The 18,021-nt window shown below is 38.3% G+C and overlaps 1 protein-coding gene across 5 annotated transcripts in view; it reads left to right on the top strand.

The window, feature by feature from the left end:
• Positions 1 to 18,021, top strand: part of STAG2 (stromal antigen 2) — a 41,673-nt gene that overhangs the window by 7,460 nt on the left and 16,192 nt on the right. For all 5 annotated transcript variants that reach the window (XM_010187233.1, XM_010187232.1, XM_010187234.1 and 2 more), the window contains exons 6-21: positions 1,234 to 1,438; positions 3,534 to 3,685; positions 6,116 to 6,189; positions 6,298 to 6,421; positions 7,979 to 8,077; positions 8,182 to 8,261; positions 8,778 to 8,885; positions 9,350 to 9,461; positions 10,138 to 10,255; positions 10,999 to 11,102; positions 11,888 to 11,980; positions 12,187 to 12,276; positions 13,253 to 13,456; positions 14,961 to 15,031; positions 15,437 to 15,524; positions 15,630 to 15,710. In XM_010187233.1, the coding sequence (XP_010185535.1) occupies positions 1,234 to 1,438; positions 3,534 to 3,685; positions 6,116 to 6,189; positions 6,298 to 6,421; positions 7,979 to 8,077; positions 8,182 to 8,261; positions 8,778 to 8,885; positions 9,350 to 9,461; positions 10,138 to 10,255; positions 10,999 to 11,102; positions 11,888 to 11,980; positions 12,187 to 12,276; positions 13,253 to 13,456; positions 14,961 to 15,031; positions 15,437 to 15,524; positions 15,630 to 15,710 (1,803 nt within the window). The remainder of the gene's footprint in view (positions 1 to 1,233; positions 1,439 to 3,533; positions 3,686 to 6,115; positions 6,190 to 6,297; positions 6,422 to 7,978; positions 8,078 to 8,181; positions 8,262 to 8,777; positions 8,886 to 9,349; positions 9,462 to 10,137; positions 10,256 to 10,998; positions 11,103 to 11,887; positions 11,981 to 12,186; positions 12,277 to 13,252; positions 13,457 to 14,960; positions 15,032 to 15,436; positions 15,525 to 15,629; positions 15,711 to 18,021) is intronic.

Below are 18,021 nucleotides of genomic sequence, written 5' to 3'. Positions count from 1 at the left end.
TGTGTATATAAGCCTTTAAGTCATCTTCAACTAAATTTCAGATTGGTTGTTAAATTTCTTTATGCATTCATTAATTTGAAGTTGATTGTTCTTCAGCTGAAAACTTTAATGCTTTGCGTTTCATGGGAATTACAACTTTTTCTCCTTTAAATTGTCATTTACTTTCTGTTCCACTGAGTGTTGTAGTGAGGTGGGTTGGTGTTTTGGGTTGTGCTGTGTGTTTGGTTTGGTGTGGGTTGGTTGTTTTTTGTGGGTTTACTTTTTGAGTGGTATTCCTTGTGTTCCAAAGAACTGAACTAAAAGGTAGCTTTGAAACCTCCTCCCAACACCTGTCTAATATGAGAATAATTCCTCCCCTCTCTGCCCCCCTGCCATCCCTTAAAATCTTCAACAGAGGGGAAAATACTGTGTATTTTTGTTTAGAAGACTTTAGCATTCCTTGGAACTGTCTCAATTCAGAAATAGTTTTGGTTACCATAAGGTAATGTTGTATGAAATTTATAAAGCTTCAGCTGTGTCTGTTTGTTCAGGCTTTTTTTAAAATTTTTGTTAGTACATGATGCTCACTCTTCCTTGCAATAGAATTCTACTGAACAGCTCTCAGATTTCTCATGCTTCTTCGTGGATGCTGTCTTCATGTTTGACCTGTGATGTTGATTGGCCTCTTAAAGAAGTTGATCACAGAAGCACTGATTCAAATGATGGTCAATTTTTCTCCCCTGTCATTTTACCATTATTTGTGAAGGTTCCCAGATCAGGAGAGGAACACACATTTTTGTTCCATTCAAGGTTGTTACAGTAGGTCACTTTATGACTTCAGGAATTTTCAGTCTAATACGCAAGCATCAGTCCTGAACTGAGCGTTTCTAACGTCTCAGCTATCTGTTGGTGATGGTTACTTTGTTCTAGTGTAACCTGAAGAGATTGGTAAGGGAAGGGGTATGAGTATTTTTTCATTTTTAGTATGACAGAAGAATTTGGGAGCTACTTCAGTATATATCTAGTTATATGCAGTTTTTATGGTAGGCCTTGTAAAATGTTGTCTCTGCATATCGCAAGCCTGAGCTGCAAGGTAAGCGTGTATTTGTGGAATCATGTTCTTCCTATGTATTGTTTTTATAGCCGCGGAGATTTCGGCTTTAAAGTTGTACCCATCTCTTTTTAATCTTTCTTTAATAAAGTAACTTCAGAGACATTTGATCGAGTTTTCTGTTTCCCTTTGGTTTTTAATAGGACAGCGGAGATTATCCGCTAACTATGGCTGGTCCCCAGTGGAAGAAGTTCAAATCCAGTTTTTGTGAGTTCATCGGCGTTCTCGTTCGACAGTGTCAATACAGCATCATATATGACGAGTACATGATGGATACAGTGATTTCACTGCTTACGGGGCTGTCGGACTCGCAGGTCAGAGCATTTCGGCACACGAGCACGCTGGCAGGTCAGTGAATTATATTTACCTGTGTATTGCTTCCAATTTGTTTTGTGTTGCACAGGAATCGTTGTGGTTGAACTTCTCGATTGTCAACGTTCAACTTGTTTCATTGTGCGATACAGTTTTCGTCTAATGCAGCTTTTTTTGGTACAGCTATCTTGTCTTTAGACAGCTTTGTTATGAAGCATTCTTTATCAGCTGTCTAGTACTTACTTTTGTGAGCATAAAGTCTGGTAGAAAAGGAAATAGAGTGAACTTTTCAGCTGATTCAACAAGTCTGTCTTTGTTCATACTAAGGGTGTAGGTATCTTTTTAAGCTCAAATGCAGTTGAACCTGTTAATGCTCTGCATGACGTCAAACAGGAGTTCTATTTTAGACTGGATGCAATTTCTGCTACAAACTTAAATCGTGCTTACAATGAAATAGTAAGTACCATTTCCATTCGTTGTGTTAGAAATAGCTTTAAAGAATGCTTCATTAGTGACTCAGTCATTACATTTCTGTGTGGTTTTAAGTAATTGTCCTTTTTATGGGATTTTTTGTTTTTTCAAATCTGTTAAATTACAAAGAAATCCCTTATGAGTTTAATGTGGAGGAGTGTTTGAAATAAATACATCATTGTATGGGCAAAGGGTAAGCTGCTTGGATAAGGAAGTCCTAAACCTGCATTGATTAATGAAGAGGGGTCTTAAACGGCATTATGCAGCAGTCCACTTATCACGATTTCAGTGTGAACAAGGTGAATTTGGACTCTATGTGAAACTTGAGTAGTTGCCACAGTGGAAATAGCTCTTGTTAGCTTGACTGGAACTGAACTGGCTGATTTCCAGCTAGCTTCAGTTCTGACTTGTGCTATTTCATCGATCTTCTTTCCTGAATATATCGTCAAATTGACTGCTTTATCATATGACTGATGACAAATTGTAGTTCTTAAAAATCATGTTACATACTACTTTTTAAAATTTGAGTTGAACCCGAGTAAAAGTTGCATCAGCTGCCCTGTTGCACGTTAGTTTCTGTCACACAAAATAGTTTTTAGCAGTAGTCTGTCGGCATTTGGTTCACATCAGTAGTTGATTTCGTTGATTTTGTGTAGTTACTTGTGCATCTGATACGAGATGACAGTTTGTGTTCTTGAAGGTTGTGTTATATAGACACAGCCTGCAAAACCCCTGTATCCATATTTACAGTATTTGTGTTTGCAGTAATTTTGGCTTCTCTGATTAGCTCAGACCTGTTCTTTTCGTCTTGATATCCTTGGAGGTCACGGTATGACGATATTTAGGTATAACTGTGTCTTCATGCCTTACTCATCAACCTTATGCTAGTGATACACACTTAATAACGTTCTATGTACGCTTTGCTGATGCAAGCCCTGTCGTGCCTTCTCCGTATGAACTCTTGTAACAGAAGTAAGTTTACTGTTGACAACCTCATGGTTTGTGGAATAAGCATGTTTGCCTGCACCCTTCTAACTAGGGTTCATTCAGGAATAAAAACCTGCAAAAAAACCCACCCCATTCAAGTGTGTTTTGCATTTTGGTCAGTTCTCTGGCCTCAAAATGGCAAGTGTCCTTTCTGCTTTGGGAAATAAAGGAGTTTTGAAAGAAAACTGCCCCTCATTGAAATGAAGGTGAGGGGAAAATGTGGTGCGATAAGGTGGTGTTGGTTGTCTAAGACATTTCCTTTTGAAGGAAGATGATTTTATGTTTGAGGTTGAATGATTTGGTGATATGATCTACTAACTGATGCTAATAATGGAATCCTTTTAGTATTTCGTGGACTATGTTTATAAATCTTACATTCCACCTTCATTTTTGGAGGGAAACATGTCCTATATCTCAGTTCTTTGTAGTATTAAAAAATTGTCAGGAAGAAGAGAACAAAATGTCAGTGTTTTATCCATTGTGTTGATAAGCAGTGATGCAATGCTTAGTAAAACACTAGTGAAGTCCAGAGGTTTGCATATGAAGAAACTTAGAGTACGTGTATTTCTGTCGATAAAGAGAAGGGTTGAGAGGAGAAGGTGTCAAGATTTCTGTCTATAATTTTCCTTAGATAACCTTTTAAGTAATCTTTATCCATTTCAATTTTTTGTAGCCATGAAGCTGATGACTGCTTTAGTGAATGTGGCATTAAATCTTAGTATTAACATGGACAACACGCAACGGCAGTATGAAGCAGAACGGAATAAAATAATCGGGAAACGAGCTAATGACAGGCTGGAACTCTTACTGCAGAAGAGAAAGGAGGTTAGTGCAACTCTGTGTGAGTGGTGAGAACTGACAACTCATAATTAATCTTGTTCTGTAACTTGAATTTGTTGTTTTGTAAAGGTAGTTGTTATTCCCTCTTCCATTCTTTAAGTTGTTTGTGTTTAATATTTGAAAAAGCTACTTTGAAAGGTGCTTCTCACCGACAGGTTTTCTTGAAAAAGAGATGGACGTAAACGTAAACTCTTAAAGTTTTCAGGTGGTGCCATCTTAATAAAGTTAGCAAGAGATACTGCAGTAAGTAATGGATATTTTTCTGGTTTATTTCCTAAACAGAGCTCAGATATGCACCAAAAATCACTATACATTGATTGGTTTTGGCTCCTAGGGAAGAACCCCACTGTCTTGGGCAAAATACTCCTCTATGGTGTCAGTACTGATCTCAGCAGAAAGTGGGTGTAAAGCCTTTGGATAAGGTTTTTTCTTCTACAGAAAACACTGTCAAAATTGAAAATGCAGTCTACTTCTATTTTCTTTCTTCCTGTGTAAAAAGGACTTGCTGATTCACTGCTGGCAGTGCTGTATTTTTAAAAGCCCTAATTCATTCAGGTTAAAGTTTTTATTTTATTGGGGTTTGGGGTTTTTGTTTGGTTTTTTTTGTTTGTTTTCTTGTTTGTTTATTTGGGGGGTTTTGCTTTGTTGTAGACATTAGAAATAACCTCATGATCACAGGAAACATCTCACCTTTACTCTTCAGCTGTGGCACCGTTACCTGTTAATGCTTTTACTTTCTCGACAGTTCAGATAAAGTGACAACTTTGTCGTCTGCTCATCTCACACAGAGCTTGCAGTCTGGGACAGGTCCCTTAAACACCCATTGAATGCACTTGAGCTAGATAGGTGTGCAGGACCAGTCCTGTTACGAGTAATCTAGAGAGAAACAGAAAAGGCAGTGATGTGAGAATCAGGACTCTTCCCAATCTCAATTGCTCTGCATATACTGGCTTTTAGGATTTCCTACCAGCTTTTGATTCTCTGTTTTTCTTATGCTAAAGGAAAGTAAGCTTCAAAGTAACATTCAGTTATTTGTTGGATTTCAGGTTTTGTTTCATTTATAACTCGGCCTTATTCAGTACTAAAATTTGCTTTATTCATTGATTCTTTCTGCGTGTCTTTTGTTTTAGTATCTTGGAAGGTTTTTTTTCCTCTTCCTGATTTAGAGGCTGCTGTGAGCAAGTGTTGATTTAGGCCCAGAACATTTGAAAAATGTTGCTGTGTTAGTCCTTTTCTCCTGCTGCTTGGTCTTTCTTCTTCTTACTGTATTTTCTTAGTTTTTCCTTTCTTCCATGAGTCTTGGATCTTGTGATGCTGTGGAAATTGTTTGTTCTTGCTGGTTACCTAAACTTCTGTAGAAGTCCTTTGTTTTGTATTTGTGTCACCTGCCACCCCCATCTCTGTAAGATCTCTGGTGGGGTTTTGGTGGGAATTTTGGGGTAGTTGGGGATGGTGGTGGTGGTATTTGTGGTTTGTTGAGGTTTGGTTGTTTGGGTTTTTGTTGTTTCTGGTTTGTTTGGGTTTTTGTTTTACCCCAGTCCCATCCACCAAAATGTCAACTTGCTCAGTCGTTGACCATTCTCATTGTCTCAATTTGTCCCCCCTTTATAGTTCAAACTGCAAAAATATGCTTCCCTGCTGACGTTATTTAGTTATTCTCAAATCCTCTGACTTTCTTGTGCTTTCAAAGCAAATACAGTTTTTGGTGTTTGTTTTAAAACACTGCACGTGTCACTTCTCAACTCATTGGCTTGTCTTCTCTGGTGCTGTTACTCTCAGACTAGATTTGTCCGTTACTTACGCCCTCCGGCTCTTTGCATTGAAATTAATTTCTTCTGCTACACCTTGCTCAGTTGCTGCATTTTTTTTCCTCTCTAAGTAATGGTTGAGGAGGAAAAATCACTCGAAGCATAGTGTGTGTGCTGCTCGTGTGTAGCCATTTGTAAATTCCTTCATCTGTATCTTGTCTTTTTGGATCACAAATTCTTTTGCATACAGAAAAGACTCCTCATAATGCAGTTCACATGATTTGGGTATTTTTGTAATAGTAAGCGTCCATAAAAACATAGTAAGCCTATTAAAAATCGGGTTGAACATCAGACTTAAAAAATTACTGGAAGATTAAATCAGGTTTTCTTAGGAGTAACTTAAGGAGCTCGCAGAACCCTAAGATGTCTTTGTTACAGTTGAAGAACAGTTTTTCAGCGGTCAGAATTACTAAAATGTGTGTGCTGTGGTGGATAGAACTAAATAATAGCATATTGCACTGGGAGACAGACTTGTGAATGCTTCAGTAAGGGATTTAACAGCCACACTTGCCCATGTTAACTTAATCTGGTTTATCTGGCATCAGCACCGTCTGATCTGACTGTAACGGTGCTGCTCACTGCTTATGTACTCCTTTCTTTCTTTCAGCTTCAGGAAAATCAGGATGAAATAGAAAACATGATGAATGCAATATTTAAAGGTGTTTTTGTGCATAGATACCGGTAAGTTTCTCTTAGTAAGTAATTTGTAGCTTCGTTAATTTATTTTGGAAGCTGGCGATGAGTTATTTCGAATTACTGATCTATTTGATCCTGTCCTTCTCTCCACAGCGATGCAATTGCTGAAATCAGAGCTATCTGTATTGAAGAGATTGGAATATGGATGAAGATGTACAGTGACGCCTTTCTCAATGACAGCTACTTAAAATACGTAGGGTGGACTATGCATGATAAGGTGAGCTGCCCTGAGAAAAAGGAACTGAGTCATGAAGTGCAGGACGAGCACAGGACTCCGAGACGACTCTTTAAGAGTTATAAATTGAAGACTTTTATTTTATCAGAAGCCGCGCTTTTATAGTCCAGAATCCCTTAGTCATATCACATAAGCATTTCTATTGGTTACATATGTGTCCATCTTGTCTAAGCTAATACATGATTGGTTACTATCTTACACACGTGTCACCACCCACATCCTCTTCCGGTTGGTTTACTTCCGGGTCGTTCTCTTGCCCCATCACCGTACTTCCTCATTCTTTATCCCTATGCCATCTTAATGTAGTCTTTCTAAATTACAGAATCCTTAAGGTGGTGATTCTAAATTATACAACTCTATATAATCATATCTATTTTCATTCGTGAAGCCTCCAACAGTGAAGCATAACTCCACATTTGTGGTGGTTGATCTTGGAGACTACGTTCTGATCTCTTAACTGTTTTAATCAGTCACTGCTTTTCTTAACACTCAGAAGCACTGGCGTTTCAACACTTAAATTAAAGAGACTTGAATCTTTTGAATGGTTTTAGAGAGTATATATAGATTTTTAAGGAACTGCTATTTGTAAGGAAATGGATCTTTGTTTGTTTATTGCTGATACATACTTCTACTTTATAATACCTAACTATTTAAAATTAATACATCTCACATGGCATATTCCAGTCATATATAGCCTAACAGTTGCCCTGTTTTGCCGAGTCAAGAAACTTTTTAGCATTCTCTGCTAGCTGTGAAAGGCATGGGAAAAGTCCTGCGTTGAGCCGATGAATACCTCAAGCTGTTACTTACCAGCTATGAGCTAGAGATTATTCTCTGCTTGGAGTGGTTAACAGATAGAGTTTATAAATACTCACTGTTGAGTCAGCACATAGTCTTGGTTCTTGCGCTGGAGACTTCAAGCTATCAAATTTGAAGTGAAAACAAATGAGGGATGTGCACTCGTGCTATGCTGTTCATGCGTTTGCTATCAGAAACCAGTCACCTCTGGCAGTGGGGTGATAAGCAGCTGCGTGACGTTGGTTGTCTTAGACATTTGAAAAGTATTTTGTATCTATACCTTAAAACATGTTCTCCTCTAAAGCAGGTCTTGTACTTCAGAAGGGATATTTCTCTGCATCTACTTTGTAGTTCTGATCTAACAAGAGATGGCCATTAATGATGTAGACGTTGCCAATTTTAATTTAAGTGAAAGAAACCACAGAATTCTACTTATAAATAATCTTGAGCATTCAGAGGATGTTTTTAAAACGTGAAAGAAGTGTATTTTTACCTACAGAGATAGTAACTGCAGTAAGACATTAGGGTTTTCTTGTTTGATTGATTGAGGGTTTTTTTCCCTCGTTGGCTTGTTACAAACAAGGACGTTTTCTTATGTCATTAATGTGATTATTGATAGTATATCTTGACAGCATTTAATCTCTTTGAATTAATTCAGACTGCAAAAGAAGCTTGAATGATTTGAAGATCACATCTATATTCTATACTGACTTTTAATCCAATTCTTTTATTTTATTTTAGCAAGGGGAAGTAAGACTCAAATGCCTAACTGCTTTGCAAGGGCTTTACTATAATAAAGAGCTTAATTCCAAATTGGAACTCTTCACCAGTCGGTTCAAGGTTAGTGATTTAGTTTATAGTTTTAAGTACATATGGATTTTTTTTGAAGTTTAAACTTACTCAGTTTCTTTCCTCTTTGCAAACACTTTCTTTTGTGTTCTTAGGATAGAATTGTGTCTATGACTCTTGACAAAGAATATGATGTTGCAGTCCAGGCAATAAAATTACTCACTCTTGTTTTACAGTAAGTATGTGTATATCTCCTTCTCTGACCTACAGCAGATGTTAAAACTTAAGTGTTTGTCATACCTGTGGGCGAGGACAGCAGCTTTACAGCATTCAGATAAGCCATAGAGAAGTGTCTATGCATCTTCCAGCTGAACAAACGAATTTCACAAGTAACCTGTCTAGAACAGTGCTGTCATTTACCTACCACAGCTAAGTGTAAAGGCTAGAAACGTAGGATTTAGCCTCCCTAATTCGAAGCTATCGTGCAATATTTGAACTGAAGAAATACAGGATATATTGAACCTTACATGGCAGTTGAACTGTTGAGCGTAACCTTCTACCAAACGCTTGTACTTTGTCAGTAATGTCTGTTTAGGAAGACTTTGAAACTAAGCCAATTTGTCTTGGATTTTAGGGTGATAAATTGAAGGAAAAGGCTTAGATCTCCTTCATTTCCATCTCCCTTGTTAGACTTCATACTCTATTAACTCAGCTTTTTTTTCTTCTTCCCTCTTCCCATCCCCACCCTTAGGAGTAGCGAAGAAGTTTTGACTGCAGAAGACTGTGAAAACGTCTACCATCTGGTTTACTCGGCTCATCGGCCAGTAGCAGTTGCCGCAGGGGAATTTCTTTATAAAAAGTAAGATGGAGAAATCATAGTTGATTTCTTTTTCCTGTAGATTTTGTTGTGTGCATTAATACTGTGATTCTTGTTAGTTTTAATTAAGGAAAGGAAAAACTGAACAGCGGAGTTGCCTTAAGAAATAATTCATAGAAAATGAGACACTGCTGCAGACTTTGAACAGTTGTGTTTTTCTGAATGGGAAGCAGAGAGTAATTTTGAAGGGTGCACTTTGAAAGCTTGTACCTGCAGGGAATAATTCTCCTTTTCTATCCTTCCAGTGTTCTGTGAAACACCTTAAAAAGCTTATAGAGTTTGATAGCTAAAACTTGTGCTTGCATCGTGATGAGAATTTTCCCACGTGTAGTTCCACCCCCTCCATGTGACCATTTCATAAAGTATTTTTCTGTTTAAAAGAAAATAAATTACTGTGGCGAAGGCAATGAGGAAGAAGCGTGTCCTGAAATAATTTTTTCTTTTAGGCTTTTCAGCCGCAGAGATCCTGAAGAAGATGGAATACTTAAAAGGAGAGGAAGACAAAGCCCGAATGCTAATCTTGTGAAGACGTTAGTGTTTTTCTTTTTAGAAAGTGAAGTAAGTTCAGTTTCGGGGATATCCTTGTTCTTGTGGTGGGTGTTTCGTTTTGTTGGTGTTGGGTATTTTTTGGTGGGTTGATGGGGTTTTTTTGGTTTATGGTTGAGTTTGGGGGATTTTTTTGTTTGGTTTTTTTATTTGTTTGGGGTTTTTTTGTGAGGAGGTGGTGTTTTTTAAAATTTAGTCAGTTGATGTTTTTCTTTTCCTCCCTCATTGGTTAATAACCATTAATCTCTCCTGGCTTTCCTGATATTTTAGAAACCTGGGGGTCAAAAGACTGTGTGGTTGTGTTTATTTGAAGGATCTGTCTGGTACACAGTATTGAGACAGACTGTGAGCTCTGCTCTGACAAACACTCTTCCATCACTATTCATGCTAATGTGTAGGTGAAAAGTAATGGTGATTTAGGAGATTTGTCAGGAGAGGGGGGGAAAGAGCCCCCCAGACAAACAAAACTGACCCCCACCTCCCTGTTCCCCAGGTTCTGACAGATCTTACAGCAGTTGGTCTGGATTCATATTTTAAGCTAACTGGGGAAGAGAACTTGCAGAATTTTGCTGGTTTTTTGCCACAGACAGGAGCCAGGCGAGAAAGAAACCCTGTATTCTAGCAAGTTCTGTAATGACCGTTATTGCTGATAAAGAAGAATACTTAATCTGTTCCGTTCTCATTTCAGTTGCATGAGCATGCTGCTTATCTTGTGGACAGCATGTGGGACTGTGCAACAGACCTCTTGAAAGACTGGGAATGTATGAACAGTCTTCTGTTGGAGGAGCCTCTCAATGGAGAAGAGCGTAAGAGTTTTCTTTTGTAGATCTTTCTCCATGTTGCCATGTGATTTCTGATAGTCTTGATTTATATGGAAATAAAATGTTTACCTTTGAGTCCCCATATATTCTCTAATTTTACATGACTATAATAACTAACTAATATAATACTGATTATAAAATGTGAGGAAGAGTGGAAAGAGGTCACTTCTGGTATGGAAGTGAGACACAGAACAGCAATGGTGGGAGCTGAAGAGGGAGGAAAGAGTTGGAATAAGGATGCAGTGTCTGGTTTCCCTGTTGTTCCACAGGTTCAGGCTGCACTTCTGGCATTAGAGAAACTAAGTTGCTTGTGAAACTGGTTCATGTATTAAGTGTGAAAATGACCCTATGGAAAAGTACTGTTAATTCTTTAATGACAGTAAACAAAAAACAGCCCCCTGACATAATTCAGTAACTCACAGGCCCTACCTACTAAACAGACCTCTGAAAAATGCAAAGGAACTGAAATTATTACAAAAGTTGGTAATTGTTTCATCCTGTCCTGTCTCATCCAGTGATATCTCAATTTTAGATATTTTCTTGTATTGCTTTGCAAGGTGCTTGTCTTCCTTATCCCTTGTGCTAACCCCAGCCCCAGGAATCAGCTGTTGGCCTAAATGTCTTTCTTTTTTTCTTTTAAAAAATAAATGTTTTGATCCTTAGATACTAATACTTGTGGAAAATGAAAAAATCAAGTTGTGTACTAACATCTGTTTCTTGAATTTCAGCTTTAACAGATAGACAGGAAAGCGCACTGATTGAAATAATGCTTTGTACTATTCGGCAAGCAGCTGAATGTCATCCTCCTGTGGGAAGAGGAACAGGAAAAAGGGTAGGAGGAAAAAAGCGACTTGTCTAGAGATGTGGGGATGGCTGTGTGGACAGCGTGGGAAGGAGGAGGCTGTAGGCTGTTGCTGCTGAAGGGACTGAGTTCAGAAATGGACTGCCCTGGGTAGTTCGCTTTTTCTGGACTTTGACACACGCTTAATACTGTTTGGACTACTGCATTTGTTTTTACTGTTAAAGGTGATACAAAATTGATTTTGAGAGTAGTATTGGTTGGAGAGGAGAACAGAAATCAATGTTAGGGAGAGCCAAAGCTATTTTCAATTGGAATGAGCAAAGTGAGGGAAGGGAATATACCTCCTGGGCTCTTTGGAAGGAGGAGGACGGTCTGCTGATGGGCCCTTCTCTGATAATGCAGAGCTTAGACAGCGCTCTTCCTGGGGCATTAAGCAGGGGAGGGAGCTGCTTTCAAGACTGCAGCTTTTGGTAAGAAACCCATTTAGGTAGAGATTGACAACTTGTATGAAGATAAGATTGGCATATGAATTGAATAAATACCGTTAAAAATTGTAAGCAAGCTGAAAGCTTTGCTGTTCTTTCATAGTCAAGACCAGCATTCTGACCATGGTATTTTGTTGCAGGGAAGATAAACCTTTTGCTCTAGATTGTCACCTTGGTTTTCAAGATAATGATTTTTTTAGGCTTTTTTCCTTTTACGCTGCTGTGTTACAGGGATATTAAAAGGTCTGTGTGCCTGTCATTACATTCATGATAAAGAAACTTTGTATCAGAACTTTCAGTTGTAAAATCCTCACAATAGTAATATTTCAGGTGCTGACAGCAAAGGAAAAGAAAACGCAGTTGGATGACAGGACAAAAATTACTGAACTTTTCGCAGTGGCACTTCCTCAGTTGCTAGCAAAGGTAGGTTGAATTCATTGCTTGCTGATGGACTGGTGTTGAAACGGTAACAAGTACAGTTTCTGTAACTAGCTCTATGGCTTGCTAAAGTTCTTACTAGTCTATTAGTATTTGATGGTCTTATTAATAGGCTTGATGAATATTTAACGTAACGAATTGTGTTGTCCAAGTAATTTTTCATTTAAACTTTTTTCTTTTCAATTTTACAGTATTCTGTAGATGCAGAAAAAGTCACCAACTTACTGCAGTTGCCACAGTACTTTGATTTGGAAATTTATACAACCGGGCGACTAGAAAAGGTAAGGGTGACATTGAATAACCCTGAACACCAAAGGAAAAACCCAGAATTTAGACGTAGTCACTGGAATTTCCGTCACCGATGTAGGTGCTGTTCTGCTGTATTTTAAAAAAAGTTTTAGTGGAGAATCTTGCCAGTTAGATGAACTTTATTCAAGAGCATTTATTGTTGGGTTATGGTCATGTTTGAGGTATGCTGCCTGAGAGATGAAGCTCGCAGAAACAGCTTGATAAGGCTTCTTTTTCTGATCGCTGAAACTAGTAAACCACCATCTTCATTGCATGGAAAAGGGGAAAACTGTCAGATCACAAATTATGCTCTCATTTTGTCTGCTGTGGTCATGAAGTTGATGTAAGCTGTTCTCATCTCTCTCTTCTTCTCAGAGGCACTATTTTGCTGTATTATGAAGCACGTGTCTGGAACCTGCTAGGGCCAAAACAGTACTAAAACGTGTAGCCTAGCAGTGATACAACAGCAGCGAGCAGCTGAGGTTGAGGGGGAGGCGTATGAGAACAGCTGAAGTTGGTTGCAGTGCTGACACTTGAGTGTCAGAAACTAAACCTTCAATTATACAGCTTTTAAGACCATGTATAAAGTGTTTGTGTGAGTGAGAGATAAATGCTTCTGTGTAGTTCAGTTGCTATTGCACATTCAAATGTTACTAAAAATTTGCAGTTGTCAGTATGATTTTATCTGACTTCGTTAAATGCATTGACTCATTAGCCTTTGTCAAGCTCCTACTTAATTTCTGCTAAATAGGTTTTTTTTTCTTTTTTTATTTTCTCAGAAGCTACGCTGGCTTTCCAGAAATGTTTTGTGTTCTGTATCATAGTTACAAAAGTAATAAATAGAATTTATCTTTTAAAATTACTTAGGATTTCTTGAAAATACGTATGCCTCTGTCTGTGTGTGTGTGTATAAATATATATATGAATGAATGAATGGATATTTTTTCCTACACCTCCTCTTTCTTGCAGCATTTGGATGCCTTACTGCGACAAATCCGGGATATTGTGGAGAAGCACACAGATACAGATGTTTTGGAAGCCTGTTCAAAAACATACCACGCTCTCTGTAATGAAGAATTCACAATCTTTAACAGGGTTGACATTGCAAGAAGTCAGTTAATAGATGAATTGGCAGACAAGTTTAATCGACTTCTTGAAGACTTCCTGCAAGAGGTATTTTAATGTGCAAGATGAACTTCTCCTGCCCTTGTCAACATTTCCAGTATGTTTTTCCGCCTTCCTGTGCAAGTCCATGAGTTAGGGATGGGACCTTCACTCTGACTTTCAAAATGGCTAAGTCAAGCAGAGTAATACAACATCATTGCTGGGATTATGTGAACTCAGACTGTCCCTTTATATTCGGACAGTGAGCCTTTAATTTTAATCTCCTTTTGAAAGTGTCTTCTGGGAAATTGAGATAAGTTTCAGATAAACTATGAAATTATGTAAACGTCTTACCTTCAGGTTTTGAAGTTCGTGTGTTTGGCAGATGTAGCATTTTAATTCCACTAGGATTCTCTTCAGATGTACGAGTGTTGCTAGTCTAGCCGGTGTTTGCATGTTGCTGTTGATAAATATCAAAATCTCTAGAAAACACTCTCCCTCCCTTCCTGGATGCAAGCAGACGCAGTTAATAGCTTAAAAATCACTTTGTTCCCACACTGTGCTAGTCTGAGGAGTGAGAATTTTGTGATACAGTATTTATCTTCACTATGTGTGATCTCCGACATACAAACAAAACGTGGTTCTCCCCCTCCACCTCTGTGATAAGGAGCATGGGAAGTGTCTTTTTGACGACTTCATTCTCCACACTTCTCAGATGCAGACTTATTTTACCAAGCTTTGAACTAGGACTCCACTCCAGAAACCCTAGATAGACGTGGACTATGTGAGAAATGTGCCTAGTAGTCCATTTATTTCCTCCTTTGTGAGAAAAGGAAAGAATGAGAGGTGAAGCAAGGAAACGAAACATCACACAGTTGGCTTGAAGGAAAATTGCAAGTACTCTTGGTAGAAGTGTTGAAATCCGTAGTGGTTTTGATGAGGTTGTGCAAGTACAGAACAGTGAAGGCATTGGACTTGCAGTGTCTCTGATACGCTGGTGAGGGGGAGTTGCTGTGACCACAGGTAGTTCATTCTTCAGTGGATGCTCTTTGGACACTCTCCTTTTTACTCTCTTTCTTTTTCCAAATGCAAGTTTGTCAGAACGTGGGGGGGAAATTAGAGCAGAACACTTCCCTTGCCTCTCTCAAAGACTTTTTTCCTGTGATTAAAGTAAGATTGAAGTACTGACCTGTGGCCCATCTAGTCCAGCATCTATTGTCTGACAGTGGCCTCTGCTGGATTCTTCAGAGAAAATTGAAGCACCTACATAAACATTGCGTTCTGCTATCCTAGACTTCTCCTCCTACCTCCTCCCTGCCCCCCATTTCTCCTTTTGCTGCTATTTCTAAGCATTAACTGCTGCCTTCTCTCTCAAAACTCTAAAACCAGTTGTTCTTGATAAGTAATTCAGACGCAGTGCTCTCATCTTCACTCACACTTCGTTAGTGATTTGGGGAGGGGGTGAGGTGGTGGTTTGGGGCTTGGTAGTTGGGTTTTTTTTAATCTTTTCTAGTTACCTAGGTTTTTCTAGCATAAGCTGCTTGGAATATCTTAATGTATGATTATTAAATAGGGGGAGGAACCTGATGAAGATGATGCATATCAAGTCTTGTCAACACTGAAGAGAATCACTGCTTTTCACAAGTAAGTAGACTTCTGCAAACACCTGGCAGGGTTTGTGTCCTAAAAAGGTTGGGTTTGTTTGTTTTTAAGGGGATATCTTTAACTTCCTAATGCAACTCGGAGGGTTCTTTTTCTTTAGTGTGAATGACTGAGAGTTGTGCAGAGCATGATGCATCTTGAATATATGAAGCAATTGATACAAACCTGAAATCTGCGGTTTTTGCTTTGGCTTTTTTGTGTTGGTTTTTTGGTTGTTGTTTTGATTAGCGGGAGGGGATGTTTGGTTGTTTTTGGTGGTTTGGTTTGTTTGGTTTGGGTTTGGTGGTGGTGGTTTTTAACCATTTAGCCTTTTAGTAGTTGTTAACATCAAATTGCAGAAATGGCCTTAGTTAAATTACATCTTTGTGTTATTTCTAATGCTTCCAGTGCTCATGACCTGTCAAGATGGGACTTGTTTGGCTGCAATTACAAGTTACTGAAAACTGGTATTGAAAATGGTGACATGCCAGAACAGGTCTGTAGTTAAAGCAGCGTTCTTTAGGTACAACAATAAGTAGTTTGTGTTGCTGTCCTTTGTTGGCCTTTGTCATCTAACACGTTTTTTCCTTGTTGGTTTCAGATCGTTATTCACGCACTGCAGTGTACTCACTATGTGATCCTTTGGCAGCTAGCAAAAATTACTGAAAGCAGTTCCACAAAGGTATGCCTTGTTCCAGCTGTGGTAGTGAATAGACACTTGTACCTACCCGCAGTGTCATCACGTGGGGATCTGGTGGAATTAAGACTTGAGAATTTTTTTTAATACCGGTACCTAAATCTGAATTTCTAATAAGTTCTTGAGAATTCATAGTTCTGGTAGTAGAATGTTTGACTTTTAAACCGAGTATTTCTCTAGATTGTGATGTTTTTATTATTTAAATGTCAACATTATGTTTGACAAGATTTTAAGTGATTTTAGATGCGATATCTGTTAGTGTGGCGCAGTAACAGTACTAAGGAGGGTAGAATCCCAATTGTAAATCACAGGACAGTCAGTCTCGCTACTCTCAAGTAGCGGGTTTGAATTTGTGTACAAACTGTGAAGTATCAGTGACAAGTGAGTGAGATAGAAAAGTTGGCGCACTGTTGTAGTATTCTTACTGCTCAGTGTGTTGCAATCATACTTTGCTCTTCATCGGTCTTAAAAGTGTTGTTAAAGAAAGACGTGAAAAGATGAAGTTGAATCTCAGACTCTCTCAGGGAGTAGTAAGAGCACCAGCTGTGGTTCTGTACATAGTCATCTTGAAGGGCAAAGCTGTGGCAGATGTCATCTTTCTCATTTCACTTCTTGAGAAGTCTTGGAGGAAGGACTGAGGCTCCTTGTATCCTCTGGACAGCGTTGCTTAAAGAGGGTGATCAGGTGGCTTGTACGAGCTGTCTCAATGAAAGGTGGTGCTTGGAATGCTGGACAGTCCAGGATGGAGCTCATCAGTGCTGGAACATTTGATGACTACTTTAACTTAAATAAGTAAATAAATAGATTTCAAATCGAGCATCCTTCTTCTAGAAGCCTCCCACAGTCCTGTAAGGATAGATTTTTATGTGCTTTCACCTCAATTTACACGGGAGTTGGGCTTTGTCATTGACTTACTGATAACCCATTTATGTCAGAGATGACACAAGTAAATTCTTCAGGTTTTTTAAACACTTTGATTGCCACACTTATCATTAATTTAAGAAAAAAGTTGTGAGCATCTGTCATAATTTACTAGGGAGAAAACAAAGAACTCACTACTTCAGTAGTTTATAATCAATACATTGTAATTTGTAATGAATAATTCATAAATACAGTAACTTAATGTGAGGAAGTATACATTTATTTCTATTTGCTTTGAGATGTGGTGGTATGAGCTTCTGGTAGATACAGGAGTGGAAGAGCATGCTGTGTAACTTGTACTAATGCTTTTTGTGACAGAGAACGCCTTTGGTGATCGTGGGGGGGGTTTTGGTTGGTTTGTGTGGTTTGGGTTTTGTTTGTTGTGTTTCTCTTCTGTCATGTCAAGACTTCATTAGTCCAGTGCATAAGGGCTGCCTTACTGGTTTAGTATTTGAAATCAGAAGGTCTGTTGAATAAATGTGAACTTCTTCAACACTGGCTGGCTGGGTAGTTTACTAGGTTTTTGGGTTTTGATGGCTTTTAACATTTTCAAAAACAAAAATATCAGATATGAAGTCAATACATAGATTGTTGAAAACCACTTGTGAGTGAGGGATTTAGAGGCTTTGTTAGCTGACTTTAAAGGGTGAACAGCCAGTCTGAGTCATTTGTAATAGTGCTTAATGCTTTATCACAAACCTGATGGCAGAAGCTGAGCTCAGTACTGAAGAGTTAGGTTAGAAATAAAGATCAACGTGGTTATTTTGCAGTAAAATGGAATTTGTAATACTTTCAGCTGGAATGAAAAGAAAATGCTTGAGAAGTGGTCCTCTGTTAATACAGACTATTTTCTGCTCCTCTATAATGAAATCTGGTAAATTAAAGCTTTCATAGGTTTAACTTCTGAACCACAACCATATTATTATGTTTGACTGCTGCCAAATACACCAGGTACCTGCAGAAGTTCCATTGATTTCTGTTGAGTGCCACTGGAACATAACAGCAAAGAAGTCAAAGCACAGAACCAGAAGTGACAGGAATGTTCTGTGCCTAAAGATGTTTTCAGGTTTTTGTTTTGTTCTGTGACAAAATTAACTGCTAATTGCATCTTGTTTGAAAACAGACTGAAATGAGCTTCGTAATACAGGCTGCTAAAATAAAACTATTAAATAGTTGGATTTTTATTAAATTTTAAATGACTAATTCTCTATAAAGGAAAGAAATTATTCCCATGTGTAATTCTCTTAACATCAGTATTGCAATCTGAATGGTAAATGTTGAGAGAAAAGGCTTTATGTAGCGAAGGTGTTCTAAAATCACACCATACTTAAACTCCTCGTCTATTGGTTTTGTGGTTCCTGTTGAGATTGAATGA

This window comes from Mesitornis unicolor, unplaced genomic scaffold (genome assembly GCF_000695765.1).
Source record: "Mesitornis unicolor isolate BGI_N332 unplaced genomic scaffold, ASM69576v1 scaffold146, whole genome shotgun sequence".
Taxonomy (NCBI): domain Eukaryota; kingdom Metazoa; phylum Chordata; class Aves; order Mesitornithiformes; family Mesitornithidae; genus Mesitornis; species Mesitornis unicolor.
Note: the sequence above shows the minus strand (reverse complement) of the source record. Positions and strands in the feature narration are given on the sequence as shown.